At 35.6% G+C, this 22,281-nt stretch overlaps 2 protein-coding genes across 4 annotated transcripts; one reads left to right on the top strand and one right to left on the bottom strand.

Annotated features, from left to right (window-relative positions):
* Window positions 1-2,708: 2,708 nt before the first annotated feature.
* Window positions 2,709-11,492, bottom strand: idh3g (isocitrate dehydrogenase (NAD(+)) 3 non-catalytic subunit gamma). Of its 2 annotated transcripts, XM_051662085.1 has the most exons (14): window positions 11,411-11,492; window positions 10,185-10,232; window positions 9,813-9,824; window positions 9,613-9,710; window positions 9,370-9,485; window positions 9,215-9,275; window positions 8,882-9,014; window positions 6,991-7,124; window positions 6,786-6,888; window positions 6,414-6,560; window positions 5,676-5,770; window positions 5,369-5,429; window positions 4,780-4,922; window positions 2,709-4,157 (listed from the first exon to the last, which is right to left on the bottom strand). In XM_051662085.1, exons 1-13 carry the CDS (start codon window positions 11,471-11,473, stop codon window positions 4,821-4,823), a joined length of 1,173 nt encoding a protein of 390 aa, XP_051518045.1. In that variant the 5' UTR covers window positions 11,474-11,492; the 3' UTR covers window positions 2,709-4,157; window positions 4,780-4,820. The 2 variants fall into 2 exon arrangements, with proteins under 2 accessions (XP_051518045.1, XP_051518044.1); XM_051662084.1 differs by lacking the exons at window positions 9,813-9,824; window positions 10,185-10,232; window positions 11,411-11,492 and having other exon boundaries at window positions 4,784-4,922.
* A 1,081-nt stretch (window positions 11,493-12,573) lies between these two features.
* Window positions 12,574-21,565, top strand: LOC127420097 (protein FAM3A-like). 2 transcript variants are annotated; one of them, XM_051662089.1, is made up of 11 exons: window positions 12,574-12,839; window positions 13,156-13,246; window positions 15,581-15,642; window positions 15,744-15,851; window positions 15,952-15,975; window positions 16,751-16,874; window positions 17,214-17,272; window positions 17,380-17,430; window positions 17,529-17,613; window positions 17,720-17,846; window positions 19,775-21,565. In XM_051662089.1, exons 3-11 carry the CDS (start codon window positions 15,630-15,632, stop codon window positions 19,871-19,873), a joined length of 690 nt encoding a protein of 229 aa, XP_051518049.1. In that variant the 5' UTR covers window positions 12,574-12,839; window positions 13,156-13,246; window positions 15,581-15,629; the 3' UTR covers window positions 19,874-21,565. The 2 variants fall into 2 exon arrangements, with proteins under 2 accessions (XP_051518049.1, XP_051518050.1); XM_051662090.1 differs by lacking the exon at window positions 13,156-13,246.
* The last annotated feature ends 716 nt before the right edge of the window (window positions 21,566-22,281 follow it).

Below are 22,281 nucleotides of genomic sequence, written 5' to 3'. Positions count from 1 at the left end.
AATATCTTGGAAAATGTGCACTGCAGTATATTAGGGGAAATATACTAAGTTACATCTTTGTCAAGGAGTTTACTGGTGTGGGTCTGTCCCAGTGCCTGGGCAGTTTACAATAATTTACTGGTGTAGGTCTGTCCCAATGCCTGGGCAGTTTACAATAATTTGCATGTTGTATCCAGGGTCAGGATTCACAAAAAAAATTAAGTTCTTAGGATAGTTAGTAAGAATGTTCCTAAGTGCAATTCATGAAGAGCTTTCCTAAGAACATTCTCATTCAGGAATACAAAATATTAACTTTCTTTATTTAGAAAATAAGAAGAAAACAGGTGTTTATAAGAAATTTATTTTTAAGAATTTTTTGTGAATTCAGCCCCAGGTCTATAACATCCATAGACATTTGGTTTCATTCTTGATTGCATTAGGAAATCTTAATCCAAAATTCATGTCTAGTTAAGTCAAAAAACATGACAATGATTTAAAAAAAAAAAAAGAAAGAAAGAAAGAAAGAAAGAAAGAAAGAAAGAAAGAATTTCAGTATTTTAGAATAGAAAGTCAGTCCCTTTGAAATACAGTGGCATGAAATCAAGTAGACCATTCAAATGAGACATCCCAAAAATACATATGAAGTCACTCATTTTTTGAGGGAGGAAGGGGTCAAACTAAATATTGTGTTAGGCTAGACCTACAAGTACAGTTGTAATGGAGTACATTTGAAACACTCTGAATATTTCCCTTCTAATGAAAGTTTAAACTTTAATTTTCAGTATGCATATTCAAATTAGCATCCTCTCTCTCTGTGTGGAAAATTTAAAGAACATAGTACACATTGATGAGAAATTATTAGAGAACATCAGTTTCAGGGGGTCATTTTTTTACTTTTCAATGTGAAGGAAACTTTACTTGTTGTAATTATTGATTTGTATACCTTCAATTAATGTATTTTGGGATATCCTAGGATGTAAGTTCACTGAGAAAATCAGGCAACACTGTGTTGCCAATGATCCTTTTAGAGTTTTGTTAGATTTTATTCAGTCAGAAAGCTTAGATAAGCAAAACAAATTACTGAATTAAGATACAGTAGTGTAACAAGGTCTCTGACTTTGTTGAGTTCTCTTGGAAGAAGGCGCGTGAACACTCCAACGTAAGTCTCTTTTATTTCTCACACTTTTCAGTGTCTCACACAAAACTCAAATACTGCTTTTCAGCAACAAACTGATCACACACATAAACACACTGCTGCGTGCCTCTCTCTCTCTCTCTCTCTCTCTCTCTCTGCTCTGGCAGTCTGGACTTCTCTTTTATCCCTCTCAGCTATCACTGCAAACACAAACAGCTGTTAGAGATAATTTCCCACAGGTGTCAATCCTTACGTTCTGTCTCTCCTGGCCTCGCTCTCCACAGACGTCACTCGCGCCACGCCCCCATCACCACAAGTAGATAGATAGATGATTTATAAATGATTATATGAGTATTTCCAGCTGATGTGTTAGAAATGACACAATTAGAAAAATTTGAAAACAATCATACAGTATAAAATGTGTCAGTATATTTCACTTAAGTAAGGTATAATGCTTTATTTAGCACATTACAACTGTCCCAGGGTAGTGTTCCAACTGTACCTTTTATGGGGACAATTGTAACAAAAGCGCTCCTTTTCTTCAAACACTAATTATAGAAAATAGGAACAATGTATGCAGGTTTTTGGCATTTATTTTGTTAGTACTAGACAGATAAAGGTATCTCATGTGAAAAAATGGCATGTTTTTTCTGCTCTGTATTTGTGCAGTAGAGCAAAAAGCAAAAACTGTTACAACTGTACTCAGTCTACCCTACACAACGGCTGGTCCCCATTCATAAGCACAAACACAGAAAGAGCTTTAGAATGTGATGGTCAGTATGCCATCAATTATTCACCATACTTTCTGAACATCCTGTATCAGTCTGCATGATCTTGATCCTCCAAATATTCACAGCATTTCTTCATTGCTTTTCCAACCATTTTTAGCCATTTGACTTTATATGACATACAGGGCTACAGGATATTTTCAGTGAAAATTATAGGCCTACAGTCCTTGACATGTCTATTAGTTGACTGACATACTGTATAATCTACAAATAACATTCCACATATTTTTCTCCACTGCTTTATTTTGTTTGGTATTTCAAAGGATGTTGAAAAGCAGTGGGAAATTACTCCTGTCTTTTTCTGAGTTGTCATTGTATCTCAATTTAGGCCTTCATATAATTTTATAGGATATTTGATTCTGTTCCCAGGAGTTTTCCCCTCAAACATCATCAAAAGTTTAACATCAGTGTTTTGAGTCATGAGACTTAATCTTGTAATACAATTTGGAAAAGAATACATGCGATTTGTGGATGAGGATCAATTTAAGCAGGTTTCTTATGGAAAACAATGTCATGAAAATTATAATTAGCTAGACACTTAGTCATGATTCACTATAAGAAAAAGTTCTACAGTAAAACTATAAAGCAATATGACTATATTATGGTGACAGAAAGAGCTTCTTTCAAGTTGTAAAAATAAAGTCTTTTAAAATGAGGAAAAAGGATTCCTTGTAAAAAGTGTCATCTTCATGTACAACATATCACTATATACTAGATGTTTACATCTGGGTGAAATTTTGTGCCACCTGAGATCTGCAGTTTATTCAAGTTCACATTGCAATAAGTCACACCAAGTAGTCCAATAGTTTTATTCTTTATGTCTCTGGTTTATTATTGAGCCATCAAGGATTTGTGCAAGATAGTACAGATTTTCAGATTTTAAACCTTTACAGTATTATCATTATGCTTATCAAAGTAACTGCATGACAACTGATGGAAAATGTGCAGTATTACGCTGAAGATTACAGTATGCTAGAAGACTTATCAGTAATACTGTGGGTTCAATACAATTTAAGCTCAATCGACAGCATTTGTGGCATGTTGATTACCACAAAAATGAATTATGACTCTTCCCTCCTTTTCTTTAAAAAAGCAAAAATCAAGGTTACAGTGAGGCATTTACATAGAAGTGAATGGGGCCAATTTTTGGAGGGTTTAAAGGCAGAAATGTGAAGCTTATAATTTTCTAAAAGCACATACATTAATTCTTCTGTTAAAAACTTTGAGCTGTAATGTTGTTTAAATATTCATTTTTACAGTCATTTTAGGGTTTGATGACATTACATCGTCATGGCAACAAAGTTGTAAAATTGTATATACCTTTACACAGAAAAGGTTAGCAAGTGATTTTGATCACACTAAAATCATGTTAACACACATATTGTTTACATCTTGTGGCTATAATTTTGAAACAGTGAGTATTTTAACTTTTATGGATTGTCCCCATTCACTTCCATTGTCAGTGCCTCATTGTAACCCAGATTTAGCTTTTTATAAAGAAAAGTAGGGACAAGTCAAAATAAATGTTTGTGGTATTTAATATTTTACTACAAATGCTGTCAATTGAGCTTAACTTGTATCGAACCTGGAATATTCCTTTAAGCACAAAAGACAGTACAGGAAAATATAAGTCCAAACCGCTTGATACAACAGACCAAAATTAATATAACAGTAAATGTTTTTAAGTTTAAGCAACAGTGTAAAGTCCAAAAAGGTCACTGATGGACATGCTGAACATGAAGTCCATTTAAACGTTAAACTTTGTGAGGCAGTGAAACCCAGAGAGAAAAATAAAAAACACTGCAGTTTATACACAGATAAATTCAGAAATGCACAGTTGGAGGTTCTTCTATATTATTCAAGTGGATAACATTTGAGAATAAAAATGGATAAAATTAGGAATGCAACCCGAACAGCAGAAACAAACCCTCCATGAGATCCTCATAGTAAATACTGTATTTAAATAAAATTTAAACAACAAAACCATTCAGAAACAATATCCTCAATGTAAAATCTATGCAGAGTCCATGAATACACCACTAAGTTCAAGAATGACCACAAGCACAATGCCAAAGTATGTTGCATTTCAAATGAAATCTAGAACCCTCTTCTTTGGACTGAAGGTCACGTGATCCATCTCCATATGTGATCCCTGTTAAGTCTGCAGGGATCATAGTTAAATCTCCTGGCTCATGTGAAAGCAACGTTATTGAATCAAAAAATGAAGTGCAGATGTTCTCAAGAAGCTGATCCATCTGTAGAAGGGAAAACAGGTCAAACTTATCAACAAAGCCAGAAGTACATCAAAAGCCAAATATCTAGGTGGATGTAACATATAAATTGCAAGGAAACTTATGAAAAACCAAAGAGACAAATGGCATTTGGATAGTTTACACATAACATATCCACAGACTTTTTTTAGGCTAAATTTGGAAGTGTAAGTCTCAGTTTTTCACCCTTTTTAAATTGTCCTACTGGGTGACAAATGAATTCATCAAAATATTTTTCATATATTCCATGAAGTCTTTCAATTAATATGTGGTCATAAAAGAAGCATGCATAATTATAAAATAATTGAAGAACATGCATTTGCTTAATAAATTAATATAAATGGCTCTCAAGGCTGAGCTATATTGTGAAAACAGTCACGGCTGAACAATGGCCTTTAGTCGGGACTATATTCACCATATATGGCCTCTCATACCTTAATTTTAATAGTTTTAGATGCATGTCACACTGTAGAATGTGAACTTCCCAAAAGTATTTCATGTCTAACTAGCCAGTCACAATAAGTCAAGCTTGTTATTCCTAGCCTTGGGTAGCAATTCTGTAAGAAATGAACACACTGAATGGTCATGAAGATAATGTGTTCAGTACTTGCTTAGTATCAAGCAATGGTGGAGTGCTGCTGACTCGGCTTAGATCTCAGTGGTGAGGGGACCACTGCTCTGAATGTTCCTCATGATAGACTGGACCACTTCTAAGGTAGTGCCCTGCCCCCCAATGTCAGCTGTGTGTAACTACAGCAGGGATAAATCACACATTAGACATATGACAGAACATTAAACATTCCTCTTTAAATTATTTAACCTGAACAACATAGATAAATCCATTGTCTTGGACTTGATACTGACACCTATCGGCGTTGATGCAAGAAGTTTTTGTTTTTACACTGAACTGCAAGACGTGGCTGGTCATGTGATCTGTGTACTATTCAGTTTCCTTTAACACTCATTGGTTTATTGCATCTTCAAGGGTATGTGTGTGCCTCTAAATGTTACTGGAATCTAAAATTCAACCACCAGCCGTTGTGAAAGAATGCAACTGTGTGAGTTTAAACTTGCCAGGCAGGTATTCACACCTATCAACTTTACAGTAACCAAAGCTATTTGTGATGGTTAAAACCGGCAATATACAAAATGTGCTACATCATTCCAGGGAAAATACGTTAAGAGAGCAGAAGTACCCTTGTCTCATTCATGGTGGTGAGAACTGCACCTCGGATCATGGTGGCATAGTCATGAAGTCTAAGGAAGAATAGGTCATCAACAATCAGCAAATCACTAGGATTAGTATAAAGCCACAGTGAAAAACCATTGCAGTATTACCTGTATTAAAACTAGTTTTATGCTGTCAGTGCATACCGAGTATTTTTATCAAGTTACAGTTAAAAGAGAAGGCAGAAAAGGCAAAATCAGCTAAATTAAACCATCTTCCCATCATAAAAACATACACTAATAAAATAACACATGAGCTGAAGATTCACCACTTACTTGAGGTGATCTAACATGAGGCAGCTGGCAAGCAGCGTGGCAGTAGGGTTGGCGATGTTCCTGTTGGCAATGCTCTTTCCTGTGTTTCTGGTGGCCTGTTATAACAAATGTAATCTTGGTGTTGATTAAAAAAAAATAAAAAATGCTCATGGACATGTTGCGTGTCAACTACCCATAAATGTATGATTTTAAAATGGGTCTATGAGTAATGTATGCATTGGTTGATACAATATAATTAGGGGTGCACCGATATGAATATTATATGAACAGATATAATTTAAAATATAAAAGAATTCAAAGTCTGCTGGTTTCAAAGTGTTTTGGATGGTTTCGCTCATCATGTAGCCTACAGGTCAGTGCTGCTTTCTAAATTTCACGTACGTTTATGGTGTTTTTTTCCACATTAATGTGAGAATGAAAAAGAATAAAGATGAAATATTACATGTTCTTAGGAGTGCCAACCCTTATACATATAGTGGCTATTATTATTTCTGGATTGTGCATTTAAATTTAAAAGTTTTTTTACAAAGTGCGTTACTAATTCATTATAAACCGATATGCTGATGGTTTTAACTTGGTCAATAATTGACTGATAAATATCGGCAGCCGATATATCGGTTCATCCCTAAATATAATGCATTAAGAAAAAGAAAATGCAGTATCTTTGACAGGCGCATTTGTTTAGATATGCGAAGTTAGCATTATACTATTCTCTGCTATATCGTCCTTGAAACCAACCGTTTCAAACACAGCGTAATCTCGTCCGTAGTTGGCACCAGGCACCAGACCGGGTCCACCCACCAGCCCAGCACACACATTGCTGACTACATTGCCATAGAGATTAGGCATCACCATGACATCAAACTGTTGGGGCTTGGAAACAAGCTAAAAGGAACAATTGAAGTACAGTAGGTACAGCAATACATGAGGGAGGAAATACATTTTTTGCTAGTATAGGCATAACATAGCACATTAAAATGTATGTACATTGTGCTTTAATCACCTAGTGTACAAATCTTATAACTAACTCATAAGTTGGGGCAGAATAAATTCTGGAATTTAATAAGATGACAGCATGATTTTTGATTATTTTGTAAATGAGTACTTTACCTGCATGGTGGTGTTATCCACAATCATACTATCAAACTGAATGTCAGGGTATCCAGAGGCCACCTCCTTACAGCATTGCAAGAACAGACCATCCGCCAGTTTCCTGTAAGGACAAGGAAATTAGTGAAAGAGAGAACACATTATCTGTCCAGTGGCTGTCACAACTTTGAGGTAACAGAAAAAATGTGACATAGCAATCTCTCACATTATGTTAGCTTTGTGGACAGCCGTGACCCTGTGGCGACCTTTCTCCCGGGCCAATTTAAAAGCATAGTCAGCAATGCGGAGAGAGTTATTACGGGTGATGATTTTCAGACTCTCCACAACTCCAGATACACTCTGAAACACATAGGATATGATGCTTATTCAGTTATGAGTCTAAGGTAAAGACTGAAAAATAAAACAATTTTTGTCATACATTAAAGGTCATACATCGATTAGTAGAAAATAGATAAATGTTAGCATTGTTAGCAGTGAGCATATTGATCATTCTCAATACTATATACTAAACGACTATTCAAGTACTCATTCAGTACCAGCTAGCTGACTATTAAAATCGCTACCTGAATATCGCAAAATGATTTGGGGCGCTGTGGAGGCATGTCGTCAAGGTGTTGGATGAGAGAAAAAGATTTGATGGTGTCTGTTCTTTTAAAAGCAAAGCTAAGTGTGGCAATAATTATATTATTTAGATTCTTAATTAGCTGTCATGCAAACCAAAAGACGAGGATCTGCTTTTATGGTGGAAAGAAACTGTGAAGCGGTACAGGAAACTCAGAAGCTTATCAGACCACTTTGTGTGTATGTGCGTTAAATCTCTTAACATGGTCAGAGCATATTTTATAAAAAGGCAACTTTCACCACTTGTTTTTCTGAATAATAACATGTGAAATTATAAAAATGTGATGGCCTTTATGTAGCCTTAGAGTTTATATATGTGCGTTAACCTAATGCCATCAGTATTGGTTTCTATGTAAGCTCTGGGTGAGTGTGAATGTTTTATACTGTTATTTTTATCTTCCCCCCCCCATTTTTATTTGTACTGTTCAAGAGTTTTAGGCACTTAAGATGTTTCACAAAAACATTGTCTTAAGATGGTTATTTATATCTTCAGCTTTAGTGTATCAACAGGAAAAATACATTTTAGACTCCCAAACATTTCTTTTGGAAATAGAATAGAATAGAAGAACAGGGAGCCCTGCAACAGATGGCATGGTCCCCGCAGAGCCCCCCACTGAATATTGAGTCAGTCTGGGATTACATGAAGAGACAGAAGCAATTGAGGCAGCCTAAATAGATAGAAGAACTGTGGTGAACTCTCCAAGAAGCTTGAAACATCCTATCTGCCAACAACCAAGAAAAACTGTGTCAAGGTGTACCTAGGAGAATTGGGGCCGTTTTAAAGGCAAAGTTGGCCACACCAAATATTGATTTAGCTTTTTTATGTTTACTGGACTTTGTATGACATTAATTGATAAATGAAAACTATTTATGGTATTATTTTTGAAGACATCCTCACTATGCAACATTTTTCATAAGTGCCTAAAACTTTTGCATAGTACTGTATATTGTTCATTTTATTTATTTTTTTACAAAAGAAAAACATAATTTGTTGAAGTTATCTTATTTTGAAGCTATTCTTGGTAACGTTTGTGAATAAAACAAAATATAAATGTAATGTACGTGTCATACTTGTTATTTTAAACTTGCATTTTAATCTACGAGTAATCGAGTACTCATTTCTTTGTGGGTTAGAGTACTCGACTACAAAATTACTCGAAAATGCCAATCCCTACTATATACCGATATTTCTATTGAACGTTAAAAAAGTCCATATCCCATGACTGCTCAGGACAAGTATTTTTTTATTCATTGGGATAACTTCTAAATTTTTTCAGAACTCCATATTCATGGACATTTTCGTTTTTATTTCATTGTTGCCATTTAGCAGTGGGTATGCTATGAGAATACTAGATTTATATAAGGCCACAGTTTGATCTTGCATGTCATACTGTAAATATATATATATATATACAGGCTGGGTTGTGTGAAAAATAAAGAGCAAGTGTGCTGAGTGGGTAGTGCAAACTCCTGACCTCATGCTCCAGGCTGCTATACTCGCCCTCTGTGTTCTCTCTGATGATGATGATGTCAATGTTTTTGTGGCGTGTCTGGACTCCAGGAAGTGACTGGCAGTGCATCACATTGGCATACAGATCCAAACTCGTGCTGAGAGAGAGAGAGAGAAAGAGAGTGACAGCTGTCCTGAGATAAACTGGTCTAGACACATGGCCATGGGCAAGAGGCCAAGTCTGAGGTACTCTCACATCATCTAATAAATCAAACCGAGGGGCCTAATAACTTTTAAAACTTTTTCTTATATATCAGCACATTCTTGATGTAAGATATACATCAATTATTTGTCTTACCGCAAAAGATTGTTCCTTGACTTGTGATTAGGGGGCATTGTGTGGTTGGTCTCAATGTTACCTGCGATTAAAGAATGTTTTGTCATCTACAATTGCACTAATAATAGTGTGACAAAGATAACATCGTTAATTGGTAGCTGAATGTCAACACAGACCCTTAAGAGCAACTCCATTGCGTCTAATGGCCATAATGGCATTGTTGATGTCATCCTCACTGGTTGATGAAGAATTTACGTTAACCACCTCAAAGTCCACAGGAACACAGCTGAACCTATGATTCAACAGAAAACACTTTTGTTCAGTCTTCTAATATGATGTTGCATCCTCACAGCTTAGTGAGGTGACACATTTTGTCATGCATAATTATGGCACTTATGTTAAGTATTGATTTGACAAACCTGAAAAGTTCCCGCACATGGTTGAGCAGCTCTGGTCCAATCCCATCTCCAGGAATCAATGTTACAGTGTGCCGACCTCCATACTTGGCAGGAGGCGGCTACATTAAAAAAAAGTGGGATATGAGGCAACATACTTACCATATGTGTGATTAAACACAATTTTATTAAGAATATGTTATCATAATTATTACAGTACTTACTATGATTTGTCCCTTTAAGATGGAGGAGGATAGGGGTTGAAAATTAAAAATCACAGTTAGTGAAAGAACATAAAAGGGTTTATGAACAACCTTAACCTACAGTATGCAATTTAGAAATATCAAATTAAGCTGTGAAATAATAATATAAGTCAAACAAAAAAAATATAGATGCACAGTGATGCCCACTGAATTTCAGAGAAATTAAGACACCTTCCTTTGTTTTATTGTGATAGTAGTACCTTAAGATATTAACATGTATTAGGAATCCTAATAAATGTCTGGCTTCTACTTAAGTGAGTGGCACATCACTGCTTCATGGCCTAAATCTAATGTAAACAGACATTACTAAGCTGTCAGCAGACAGAAACCCACTGTGTATGTAGGTTTCCCTCTATGATTGTTGACGACCGCTCCAAAGACCTACAAAAAGAAACAGATGTAGCCTTAATGCATTAAAATGGCTTTAAAGTTACTTGGTTTAAAGGAATATTACAGATTCAATACAAGTTCATCTCAATCGACAGCATTTGTGGCATAATGTTGATTACCACAAAAAATGATTTTGACTCATCCCTCCTTTTCTTTAAAAAAAAAAAGAAGCAAAAATCGAGGTTACAGTGAGGCACTTACAATGGAAGTTAATGGGGCCAATTTTTGGAGGGCTTTAAGGCAGAAATGTGAAGCTTAAAAGTTTATAAAAGCACATACATTAATTCTTCAGTTAAAACTCATGTATTATTTTTGAGCTGTAAAGTTGTTTAGGCTAAATCATAATTTTACATTCGTTTTAGGGTTTGTTGACATTACATTGTCATGGCAATGAAGTTGTCAAATAGGCTATAACTTTACTCAGGTTAGTAAGCGATTTTATCACAAAAATCATGTTAACACACATTGTTTACGTCTTGTTGCTATACTTTTTAAATAGTATTTTAACATTTACGGATTGGCCCCATTCACTTTCATTGTAAGTGCCTCAATGTAACCAAGATTTTTTTTTTTTTTAAGAAAAGGAGGGAAAAGTCAAAATTATTTTGTAATCAATATTATGCAACAAATGCCGTTGACTGAGCTTAACTTGTACTAAACCCAGAATATTTATTTAAATGTGGACTTTAAGGTTACTGCAGCGTTGCCATAATGGCTGTGTTTCATAACCGAGTGAGCTGTCTACCTAGACAGCATGTCGGTCATCGTAGGTGGGTTCGAATGTTCTCTTCATTCAAACGTGCCTACTTGACCTAGGCTACAGAAAAATGCTTTCTAGGTAGGCAGTATACAAGGCTTTGAAACGAAGCCAACCACTTCAATTCCTCTCATGGCCGCTGTCACTATTTTAAGAAACGTCATGCCATCTTAATGGCACCGACTACAGGTTATCATTTATTAGGCAAACCACTGTATAACATTTCTCACTAGCCACACTACATTTACAACGTAGACAACATGCAATGTATAAACTGCTGTATGGCGAGCTAATATGACCTTGCGTTAGAAAAGCGACACAATTATATGCAGCACAGATACACAATCCGAATTATTATCTGTATTTGTAAGATGGCCCTGGTCATATGGTGATAATAAAATAAAAGACTTGCCTTGGCTGTATTCCACAATCGTCCTACCAATACTGGCTTTATAGCTTTAGTGAGAGTAGCCATCGTGACAAGAGTGTATGTGCTTTGTATTCCGGATAAAACACCTCTCCAGAGGAGAAAGGTTCCGGTTTAAAAAATAAAAATAAAAAATAAATAAATGATATATATATATATATATATATATATATATATATATATATATATATATATATATATATATATATATATATATATATAGTACAACGGGGCAAAAGGCTCCTTTGATTTTATTTTTTCCCAAAACACTAAATAGCAACAAAAACTACTACAACAATTTCCTAAATACCTGTATGTTACTATGCACTGCAAAATTTTCCTGATTCATGAGATCTTTGCGTGTGGTGTATAAAGATTTTTATACAATTTAATATAATTTTTAATATTTTTTGTTGCAATATTAATATTAATATGTTGCAAATGTATCTAATGAAAATCCCTGAAATTAACACATTTATTTTGAAACAAAATTCTTATTTATCAGGTTTGTTCAAGGTCATTAAATCAAAAGGTTTTTTTTTAAATAATTGTCCAATAAATGAAATGATAGTATTTGGGGTAAAAAGTCCTCCTGTTTCAGGGGCTAAAGGCCCCCATAAAACACATTGTTTTTTTTTTTTTATGTGGGGGAATAAATTTATTCTGAAAAATGTTCAAAGTGGGCTTTATCACAAAATTGAGATTAATTTGTTTATATAATACTTGAGATGTTATAAAATGCCAAATGTGTTTGAAATTAACAGGAAATCGTGCACCTTTTTCAGGAGTAGTTATTTTAAGTAAGCATTATCTTAATTTGTTACTAAAAAAAATAATAATAATAAAAAAAAAGCATCTTGCTGTCTCAAAAATTATTTGCATTAGCTGACAAATTTTTCCCTATAACTATTGTGCCTATATCTATACACGATATCACTTTAATATATATATACTTACACTTATTAAACTATTCCACCACTGACAAATCTATACTAGTACTGTTCATTTGTTGTCCTTCCATAACTTCTCAAACCTATATAACCTGTAATATTAGAGCACTGCTAATTTGCATTAAATGTGGATCAAATGACATTTGCATTGGATACGCTTTCTGAGAAGTACCATGTGATCACCATTCTCAGCCCAAACCGGAAGAGTGTGAACAGGATTGGCGACAACAAATATACGGCCCTAGAGTAGAGGACACACCATACTAAGACACTTCATTTTCACGGAATTGTGTGTTCGTTTAGTATTTTTTTGTCGATTTATTCAGTGAACATGGTGTTTTAAGATGTAAGTGCTGCGTTGGACGCGAGAATATTAGTCGCAACAGCTTCACGCCCCTAGAGAGAAGCTGTTTTTCATATTGCCTTCAAACCTGCTGGACGGGGTTATTACAGCATTTAGTTTGGTAGGTATGTTTTACTTACGTATGTATGGTTCTGTGTTAATTTAACCATAGTTCTCCGTTTGTTTGTTTGTTTGTTGTTTGCTGGTGTGACACTACTTGACAGATAGCTTATAGTTTGAAGCTGGTGTCAATTCCAGGAAGACTCTTTGCTTGATCAGATCTAATGTGTTGATATAAGAGCTTAAGACTTGGTAATGTGCATTTGTAAACAAATGTTGGCCTTTAAATGTCCAGCCAGATCTATTAAAGTGAAGAAATCAAACTTTGGCGCAAGTTTGGTGCCTATTTGTACTGAATAACTAAGTTTAATGTTCAGGTCGGGAGGTGACAGGCAGATTTGCTTGAAGGAATATTCCGGAGTGTTGCCGAAATCGGTGACCTATCATACGGAAGCCCTGAACCGCAAGGTGGGGGAAAAAAATTACTGTGAAAAAAAATTTAAAAAAATAGTGTCTCAGTTCCTTCCTGAGCCTAAGTTTTAAAAAACAATTCTCTCTTCAAAAAAATGCATGCGGTACCAACCTTGGCCACCAGGTGCCACTATCAGTAAACATGTAATATTATGCTTTATCTGTTGCTATATAGCTGAATAATATATTTTATTATTTATTTAAGGGTTTGCAAACCTTAAGACAAAATCAGGTTACATATGTTTATATGGCATTCGTTTTTGTGTAACAACTGGAGTTATTTTTTTGTTTGAAATTGTTGGTCTTTCTAAACCATCTATGCCGTTTGCTCAGTGTTACATGGTGGCCAAGGTTGGTACTGCATGCATTTATTTTTATTTATTTATTTTTTGAAGAGAGAACAAAATTTAAGACTTTAAGACAGGAAGGAATTGAGACACTATTTTTTTTTTTCTTTCTTCTTTTTTTTTTTTTTTTTTTTACTGTTATTTTATTTATTTATTTATTTATTTATTTATTTCACCTTGGCCGCTGTTCAGTAAATTTTCGCGTGAGAACGCGTCACGGCGCTGACAAGTGACGCGAGAAACAGGTGTGTCGAGGGGGCGGGGGCTGTTTAATGCGAACAGATTTCTTAAAGATGCATACTACGAAAGCAATCCATATCCCATTGTGTGTTTTACTTTTATTATTGTTGTTCTTAATGACTTGTATTATTCTGTTTTTATAGTTTATTTGTGCACGAAATACATGTATTTTTTGTATTATATTTTGTATTATTGTCTTTGTTCTTCGTCTTACATCTATTCACCACACTTACTTTGGTGATATATCATCTCAGACACTGGTCTATGAAAAGCAGGTACACCAGTGCTGACAGTGGTATATTAAATTATATTGATATTAGAGGCTGCCGAAATCTGTTACCCCTCTTTATTTTCAACTAAGTGTGTCTAATGTTCACTAAACTCATTCAGGTGATGTCTAATCTCTTCTGTGTTATCCTCTAAAAGATTTATTCTTATGGTATATGACAGCAGGGTACAAACAGCAGGGTCACCAAATCTGACAGTACATTAGAGGTTACTGAAATATGGTACCCCTCTTTATTCTCAACTAAATGTGTCTAATGATCACCAAACTCATTCAGGTGATGTTTAACAAATATACTGGAAGTACTCTGGATACAATTTGTGCTAAAGAACTCCTTACTTACTAATGAAAATGATGTGAAAATTCCAGGGTGAAGAGTGTATGGAATTATTTTTGGAATTACTTTGTCATATACCATAAGAATAAATCTTTTAGAGGATAACACAGAAGAGATTAGACATCACCTGAATGAGTTTAGTGAACATTAGACACAGCTGAAATTAAAGAGGGGTAACAGATTTCGGCAGCCTCTAATATCAATATAATTTAATATTCCAATGTCAGCACTGGTGTACCTGCTTTTCATAGACCAATGTAGGGGACACTGAGACGATATATCACCAGAATAAGTGTGGTGAATAGATGTAAGATGAAGAACAAAGACAATAATACAAATAAATGTATTTTGTGCACAAATAAACGATAAGAAAAGGAATAATACAAGTAATTAAGAACATCAATAATAAAAGTAAAACACAATGGGATATGGATTGCTTTCGTAACATGCATCTTTAAGAAATTTGTTCGCATGGGGGCCTGGGTAGCTCAGCGAGTATTGAAGCTTGCTGAGTGACTCCAGCCACGTCTCCTAAGCAACCAAATTGGCCCGGTTGCTAGGGAGGGTAGAGTCACATGGGGTAAAAGTGTTTAAGACCTAGTAAGTAGTGGGAATTGGGCATTCCAAAACTGGGGATAAAAGAAGAAAAGAAATCTGTTCGCATTAAACAGCCCGCCCCCTCGACACACCTGTTTCTCAACACACCTGTTTCTCAAGTCACTTGTCAGTAGACGGTGAGCACGAGCACCTGATGCGTTCTCACACAAAAACTTACTGAACAGTGGCCTCTAGTCACAGATTACAATTGGTCAATTTAAATAATTGTTTTTACAGTTGTTTTAGGTATTATGTTGTCATGGTAATGAAGTTGTAAAATTAAATATAACTTTTTTTGTTACAAAACTGTGACCCAGATTTTTGCTTTTTTGAAAGAAAAGGAGGGGCAAGTCGAATTGTTTTTGTGGTAATCAACATTATGCTACAAATGCCGCTTAACTTGTATTGAACCTGGAATATTCCTTTAACACGTTGTGCTCAGTGACTTGTGGTTTACTCATTATGTATATTTCTCTGCTCATTTTGAACTTTTAAAATGAACATTCTCACTCATTTCCAAACAGTATTATTCAAAGTGCTCATTTGCAGTCCAGAAATTGACATCTGGCTACCATGAGGCTGGCAGGTCAGTGCATTTTCCACCATTATCATGCTTTTATTCCTTTTGACCAAAGTTCCACCTCACAATGGCATCCAAATTCTATTTTCTTCCTATGTATTTCTTAGTGGCCCTGCGTGCAGTTGTTTTGGTTCTTCTCCTGGGGTTCACATGGCTTCTAGCCAATTCTATGCTAGGAGGGGATGGTAACTCGGTAATACGGATGATCTTTAATGGTAAGGAGATTGCAGTGCATAATACACTAAACTTGCATGGAAAGATATAATTTTCATCTCAATCCCTTAAAGATTATTCATGATATTTTATCTTTCATAGGTGGACAAGAAGAGCCCACTCCAGGTAAAATTATATTGCACTGAAAAACATAATTCCACACATTTCTGTGTGGAACATTTAAGTGATCGTTTACTCACACTCATGCAGCATGCTGTTCTTAACTTGTATAACCAGCACTCAACAATAAGAATGGCCCACTGGCCCGGGAGCATTGTGTTAGAGTTTTGGGCCACTGGCCCGGGGGCACTGTGAGAGAGTTTCGGTCAACTGGCCCGGGGGCACTGTGAGAGAGTTTCGGTCAACTGGCCCGGGGGCACTGTGAGAGAGTTTCGGTCAACTGGCCCGGGGGCACTGTGAGAGAGTTGCGGTCAACTGGCCCGGGGGCACTGTGAGAGAGTTTCGGTCAACTGGCCCGGGGGCACTGTGAGAGAGTTGCGGGCCACTGGCCCGGGGGCAGTGTGAGAGAGTTTCGGGCAAGTTGAAAGAACTGTCACTTGACCTATCAGACCAATGCTGTATTGTCACTACATTTTACATTTGTTGATCTTGTACTTGTGTTTTTATGCCTTTAAACCTAAAATTTTAGTTTTTGGTGAATTCTGTTGATTTACGGAATTTAGCTGGTTAACATACTTGAGGTTTTGTCGAAATTGCAAGAATAATTTGTGATTCCATTGTATGGAAAAAGATGCAATGAACGTGAATGTGGACTCATGCTTACATTCTGCCTAACATCTCCTTTTATGTTCCATGGAAGGGAGTGAGTATATGATTGCAGAATTTTCATTTTGGTTGAACTATTCCTTTTAATTTAATGCAATATTTCGCTCTCTTGTAGAACCAAGACCACGCAAGTTCAGCTGTGGCCTGTCAGCCCCATGCCCTCCCAAACATCTCGCATTCCGACTGGTCTCTGGTGCTGCCAATGTCATCGGCCCCAAAATATGTCTGGAGGATAAAATGCAAGTTGCCTGACCTTTTTACTGCTGAAAACTGCAAACTGAGCTCTGCATGCAACCTCTCTCCCTATTTCTTGTTCTAACTCCACTGGTATCATCATATCCTCTCTTTTTTTCTCATGGCCATCACTACCAAACTCATTATCTTTTTGGGGAACATGATGCAAGTAGGCTGTGGTCTCTTTTTTTCATAGCCTGTGTTTTGTTTGTATTCAACCTTCCATTTCCTGTTCCTCCTTTCTACAATTACTTAACTTCCTATCTCAAATGAGCTCTATATTAGCTCTCTTCAAAAATGCTATTTTGTGTTTTTTATTGACTGCTACTTATTTGGTCTTACAGTCTTGTCAGCAGTGCCAAAAACAATGTTGGCAGAGGCCTCAATATTGCTTTAGTAAATGGTAAATAGCTTGAATTCTGCAATAATTTTATGTTTATTCATGTGTATTAATTTTAAGTTGTTTTTTTTGTGCTGATGCCAAGTCTTTATTCAATTGCCATTTCTCAGGGGTTAGTGGAGAAGTTTTGGAAATAAAAGCATTTGATATGTGGGCAGGAGGTAAGCTGAACTTTAGACTTATATATTATTTGATTATTTTCTCATAAATTGAGGTATCCATCAGAGCTTCATAGAAGCACACTCTATCTCCTCCACAGAGGTTTCAGAGCTACTGAAGTTTCTTCGGCCTCTCCATGAGGGAACACTGGTATTTGTCACTTCTTTCGATGACCCAGCTAGCAAGTAAGAGTCTATCTATTTCTGCACTTCTCATTTAAATCATTCAGTCTTTTGAATGGATTTATTTATTCATTTCCTCAAGGCTAAATGAGAGTGCTAAATCCTACAGGTTGAATGATGAAGCTCGGCGGCTGTTTGAGGAGCTGGGGAGCACAGCAGTAAAGGAATTGGCTTTCAGGGACAGCTGGGTGTTTGTTGGAGCCAAAGGAATAGAGAATAAGAGCCCATTTGAACAGGTAATAATTATGGAAAGACTATGCATTATTTTGGTGCACTCAGGTTTGAAGACCCTCTAAAAAAGGTTTAGAGTTGGTTTTTGTATTGATAGACTGTTATATTGGTCAAGCCCTTAAATCAGTTGATATTGGAGTAGACTAATTTGATATTCTTGACATTGGTCAGTAATTAAGCCCTCTTGGCTGATTAACAGAAGTGATAACTTTCCCTTGTGTCAGTTCCAGTGTACTGTACCAACAGCCTAATCAATGGATAACGCAAAGTTACTGTTTCCAAATATTTTACTGAATTTCAAGTAAATACTGAGTGAAATTTCAACATATGCATATATCTCACTTGCTGTCATTTAATTGTATAAGCCTTTATCACATATATATATATATATATATATATATATTAATATATCAGCTTTTTATAAGCCATTGGCCATCCCTCTCTGTAGGTATCGGTTATTCAGATTTTTGTAGTTTTTTTTTTTGTTTTTTTTTGTAATCAATTTTTATTGTCATTAAGATGTTTGTATTTTTGTACAATAAGTTATACATCTGTATAGTTTAGTCTTAACAAGAGGGTACTAGGAAATACTTGGTGCTCATTTCCTGGTCTATGCTATTGCATACAAAACCTTTTGAAACAAATGCCTGTGTACAAAACACTTGCCCAAGAAAACGTTCCATTGCAATAAACCACGAGAGGCCATGCTGTATATTAATTTTACAGTACCATGAGTAAGAGGTGTTCTTAGGCACAACACAGAAAAAAAATTCTACCGCCAAGTAATATAGTACTATAAGTCATTTAAAGCTGTTTGGGGTTGCCAAGTAACGTAGCAACTTGGTGCAATAATATTGACCTTTTTCATGTGACGTCACTGTATGGCTGTGCTGCCATGTTTGTGACCAAAATTCCATATACCTTCAGTGTACTGCGCCACAAGCCGGCAAAATTTGTTTCTATTTTTAAATCTTGAAAAGGGGAAACTGCTGTTTACTTAAGAGAGGCAAAATGTTTTGTTTTGGGGTTTTTTTTCCAATAAAGTTATATCTTTCAAGTGACAGCTCATTTCGCCAAAGTCAAGTAGCGATCAGGGGGAGAGCACGGATATAAAAATTTTGGTTTTTGCTCATTTATTCAGACATTTCAGTTATCTGTATGCGTATCAATTATATTTATAACATAATCAAGAGTCAGATACAATTAAAATGAAAATGCACATAGGACGATGTTAAATTCATAACACCCAGACTGTATACAGGTAAGTCATTATTGTATTGTCAATGTAAAGTCCTATATATTTAATGTGTATACACTAATGCTAGTCCAATAAACAATACATCATAAGATTATGAAGCACAGAATTTATTCACACCACCAGACTACAATGTAAACATATTAGTCATGTACACTAAAATCCCTTGGTTGCTTTCTGTGTATTCTGTGAGTTAAAAGCAGCTCTTACATTCATACAGATGGGATCATCACAGATGTTTTATAATATTGTGACAAAATCAGACCAGAAAACATCATGAAAACATTTGTAACATCTGAGTGAGAGATGTTTATGGTGATGAACTGGAGTCATGCCGATTTTTGACTCCCTAGCATGGTTATGTTTAGTAGTACTGTAGGTGTAGGGATGGCCTTTATGGATAGAGGCCGATGACACAAATATGGCAGCTACGAGGAAAAAGGTGACGTCAATAAAATGTGTGGTCACAGACTCCTCTACAATGAGAATTAAGATATAAATATCATCTTGGATTACTTCATGAATGATAGAATTTTTTGAAATAATTGTGAATCCATAAACATTGATTTACTAAGTACTCCATGAAGCGATATATAGGTATATGTTTTTGGACTCAAGTGTGAACTTTGCCTATTGTTTTCTGATAAATTAAGTTCTTACCTTCTTTCTCTCTCTTAGCGAATGAAGAACAGTAAAAGCAGTAATAAGTATGAAGGCTGGCCTGAGTCTCTGGAGATGGATGGCTGTGTTCCTCTGCGTGCTCCTTTAGAGACTTAAGTTCTCACTTTGCGGACTTTGAACTGTAGAAATACCTCCAGCACATGGAACAAAGAGCTCTACATTCAAAAATTGGCTTCATTTCAGAAAGTGAAAAATCATGGATTACTTGGCTACTTAAGAATTTTACTCATTAGAAGGTTCAAGGTGGATTGCTCTGTGAGGTGTTTATGTGCAAGGTGAATTAAGAAACTAATGACAATATAACTGGAAGAAGTTATCTGGTTCATTGGATTAGAACTGTTGTGATTGATAAAAGAAGAACAGTTTATATAGAAAAAATACTGGCACGTGAATTATTTTGAATTTTAACAATATTTAAATGGTATATTTAAAAAAGTTATATTCAGTTTAAAATGTGACACAGTGTGTACAAAAGATGTATCTAGCTGTTGCTAAGTCAAAGTCAGCATTATTGTCATTTTACCATTGCAGGGATGAGAGAAATATGGTTTCCCAGGAAACCTTGGAGCATACACTGAACATACAAACACAGACACAGTCACAGTAGCACCATGTTACAAGCTGACAATTATACACATGAAGGACAATAGAGACCATAGACATATAAATACGAGCAATAGACTAGTGGTGCAAAACCATACACAATATAAATACGAACAATAGATAAAGTTGAAGGAAAACAATATACATTTACATTAAGAGACACTGGGGATTGTATGGGCTCATGATAATATTAGTGTCATAGTTTTTTTTTTTTTAATTGATACAGTTTTCATACAGGTGTATAGTTTTGTTCTATTTGAAATAAATTTCCTCTTGGATGAAATGTTGATGTATTGAAAAAGGATTTAGGTTAGATTCAACTTTATTGTCATTGTGCAGAGTACAGGTACAGAGCCAATGAAATGCAGTAGTTTTCACATATCCCAGCTAAGCTGGGGTCAGAGCGCAGGGTCAGCCATGATATGGAGCCATTGGAGCAGATGGGGTCAAGGGCCTTGCTCAAGGGCCCAACAGTGGCATAATGGCGGTGTTTGGACTTGATTCCCCGACCTTCTGGTCAGTAACCCACAGCCTTAACTGCCAAGCCACCACTGACCCATTTAAAGGGATAGTTCAACCAAAAATGAAAATTCTCTCATTTACTCACCCTCATGCCACCCCAGATGTGTATGATTTTCTTCTGCTGAACACAAATAAGGATTTTTAGAAGATTATAAATTCTCCTCCCTGCCTAGTAGGTGGTGATATGCACAAAGAATGCGAACTGCCAAAAACAGAATAATGTGAAAGTGGAGATTTATAGTAAAAAAAAAAAAAAAAAAGTACTTAAATATTGATCACACACATTTATCATTTCACTTCTGAAGAGATGGATTTAACCACTGGAGACATATGGATTACTTTTATGCTGCTTTTATCTGCTTTGTGGACCTTCAAGTTCTGGCCAAAATTAACTTGTATTGTATAGACCTACAGAGCTGAAATATTCTTCTAAAAATCTTCGTTTGTGTTTAGCAGAAGAAAGAAAGTCATACACATATGGGATGTCAAGAGGGTGAGTAAATGAGACATTTTCATTTTTGGGTGAATTATTATTTAAATGTTTCGATGCAATGTATTTGGCTGAAATGTTTCAAGGTTCATCAAGGTTATTTATTTGATACAGTTTAGGACAGCTTTTGGAGGGATACAAATTTGTCTTCAAATAAACTCGAAGAGATTTATTTGCCTGTGTTCGACCGCAATAGGCTGTTTGAAATGTGATGCCCTATTTATTTCCAATCACTGAAACACAATGTGGTCGTCTTGCGTGACGTATCGCTTAGTTTCTGAACATGCTTTGGAAACTAAAGTCCCACTCCCATCTGTTAGACCAGTGTTTCCCAACCACTGTGCCGTGACACCAGGTGTGCCGTGGAAAATGATAAAATTCCACTAAATAAATAAATGCATGAAAATAATAATAATAATAATACCAGGGATCCAAACTCCTCACCTTTCGAGGCAATTCGCTGGTTTGAAACCATAATCGGACACTTTTGTGATTGTGAAGAGCACTGATTAATGTGCAAAACTGACTGATATTTAAACGCGTTAAGGGTCACATGACTCGCGTCAGCGCTGCAGAATACATTAAAGTCTATGAAGTGACGTCACTTTACACCAAAGTGTTTTTCACACACGTTTTTGCTTCACCAATAATGTATTTGAGAGTACTAAGAAATATTTAAAAACTGTCCACATTTCTGAAGAGGCATTGAATGTCTCATCATTTCTTTTAATTAAATATTACCTTATCGTTTATGAATAGCAGAGACCCCAGTTATTGAACTAATTTAAATTCACCAAGAAAACGCTTAGACCTAAACATAAACGAGTCATTTTATTACTTTCTGCTATAAATTAAACTGCCAATTTTTTTTTTTTAATCTCTTCCAAAT

The sequence above is a fragment of the Myxocyprinus asiaticus genome, chromosome 29, assembly GCF_019703515.2.
Source record: "Myxocyprinus asiaticus isolate MX2 ecotype Aquarium Trade chromosome 29, UBuf_Myxa_2, whole genome shotgun sequence".
Taxonomy (NCBI): Eukaryota; Metazoa; Chordata; class Actinopteri; order Cypriniformes; family Catostomidae; genus Myxocyprinus; species Myxocyprinus asiaticus.
Note: the sequence above shows the minus strand (reverse complement) of the source record. Positions and strands in the feature narration are given on the sequence as shown.

What these genes read in the sequence shown, in the direction of transcription:
- idh3g (XM_051662085.1), bottom strand. Translation starts at nt 11,473, where the DNA reads ATGGCTACTCTCACTAAAGCTATAAAGCCAGTATTGGTAGGACGATTG. An exon ending in GATTGTGGAATACAGCCAAG is followed by an intron (nt 10,233 to 11,410) that starts GCAAGTCTTTTA and finishes TTCTTTTTGTAG; the next exon opens with GTCTTTGGAGCGGTCGTCAA. An exon ending in TGGATAACACCACCATGCAG is followed by an intron (nt 6,561 to 6,785) that starts GTAAAGTACTCA and finishes TGTTCCTTTTAG; the next exon opens with CTTGTTTCCAAGCCCCAACA.
- LOC127420097 (XM_051662090.1), top strand. An exon ending in ACAAGAAGAGCCCACTCCAG is followed by an intron (nt 15,976 to 16,750) that starts GTAAAATTATAT and finishes GCTCTCTTGTAG; the next exon opens with AACCAAGACCACGCAAGTTC. An exon ending in TTCGATGACCCAGCTAGCAA is followed by an intron (nt 17,614 to 17,719) that starts GTAAGAGTCTAT and finishes TAAATCCTACAG; the next exon opens with GTTGAATGATGAAGCTCGGC.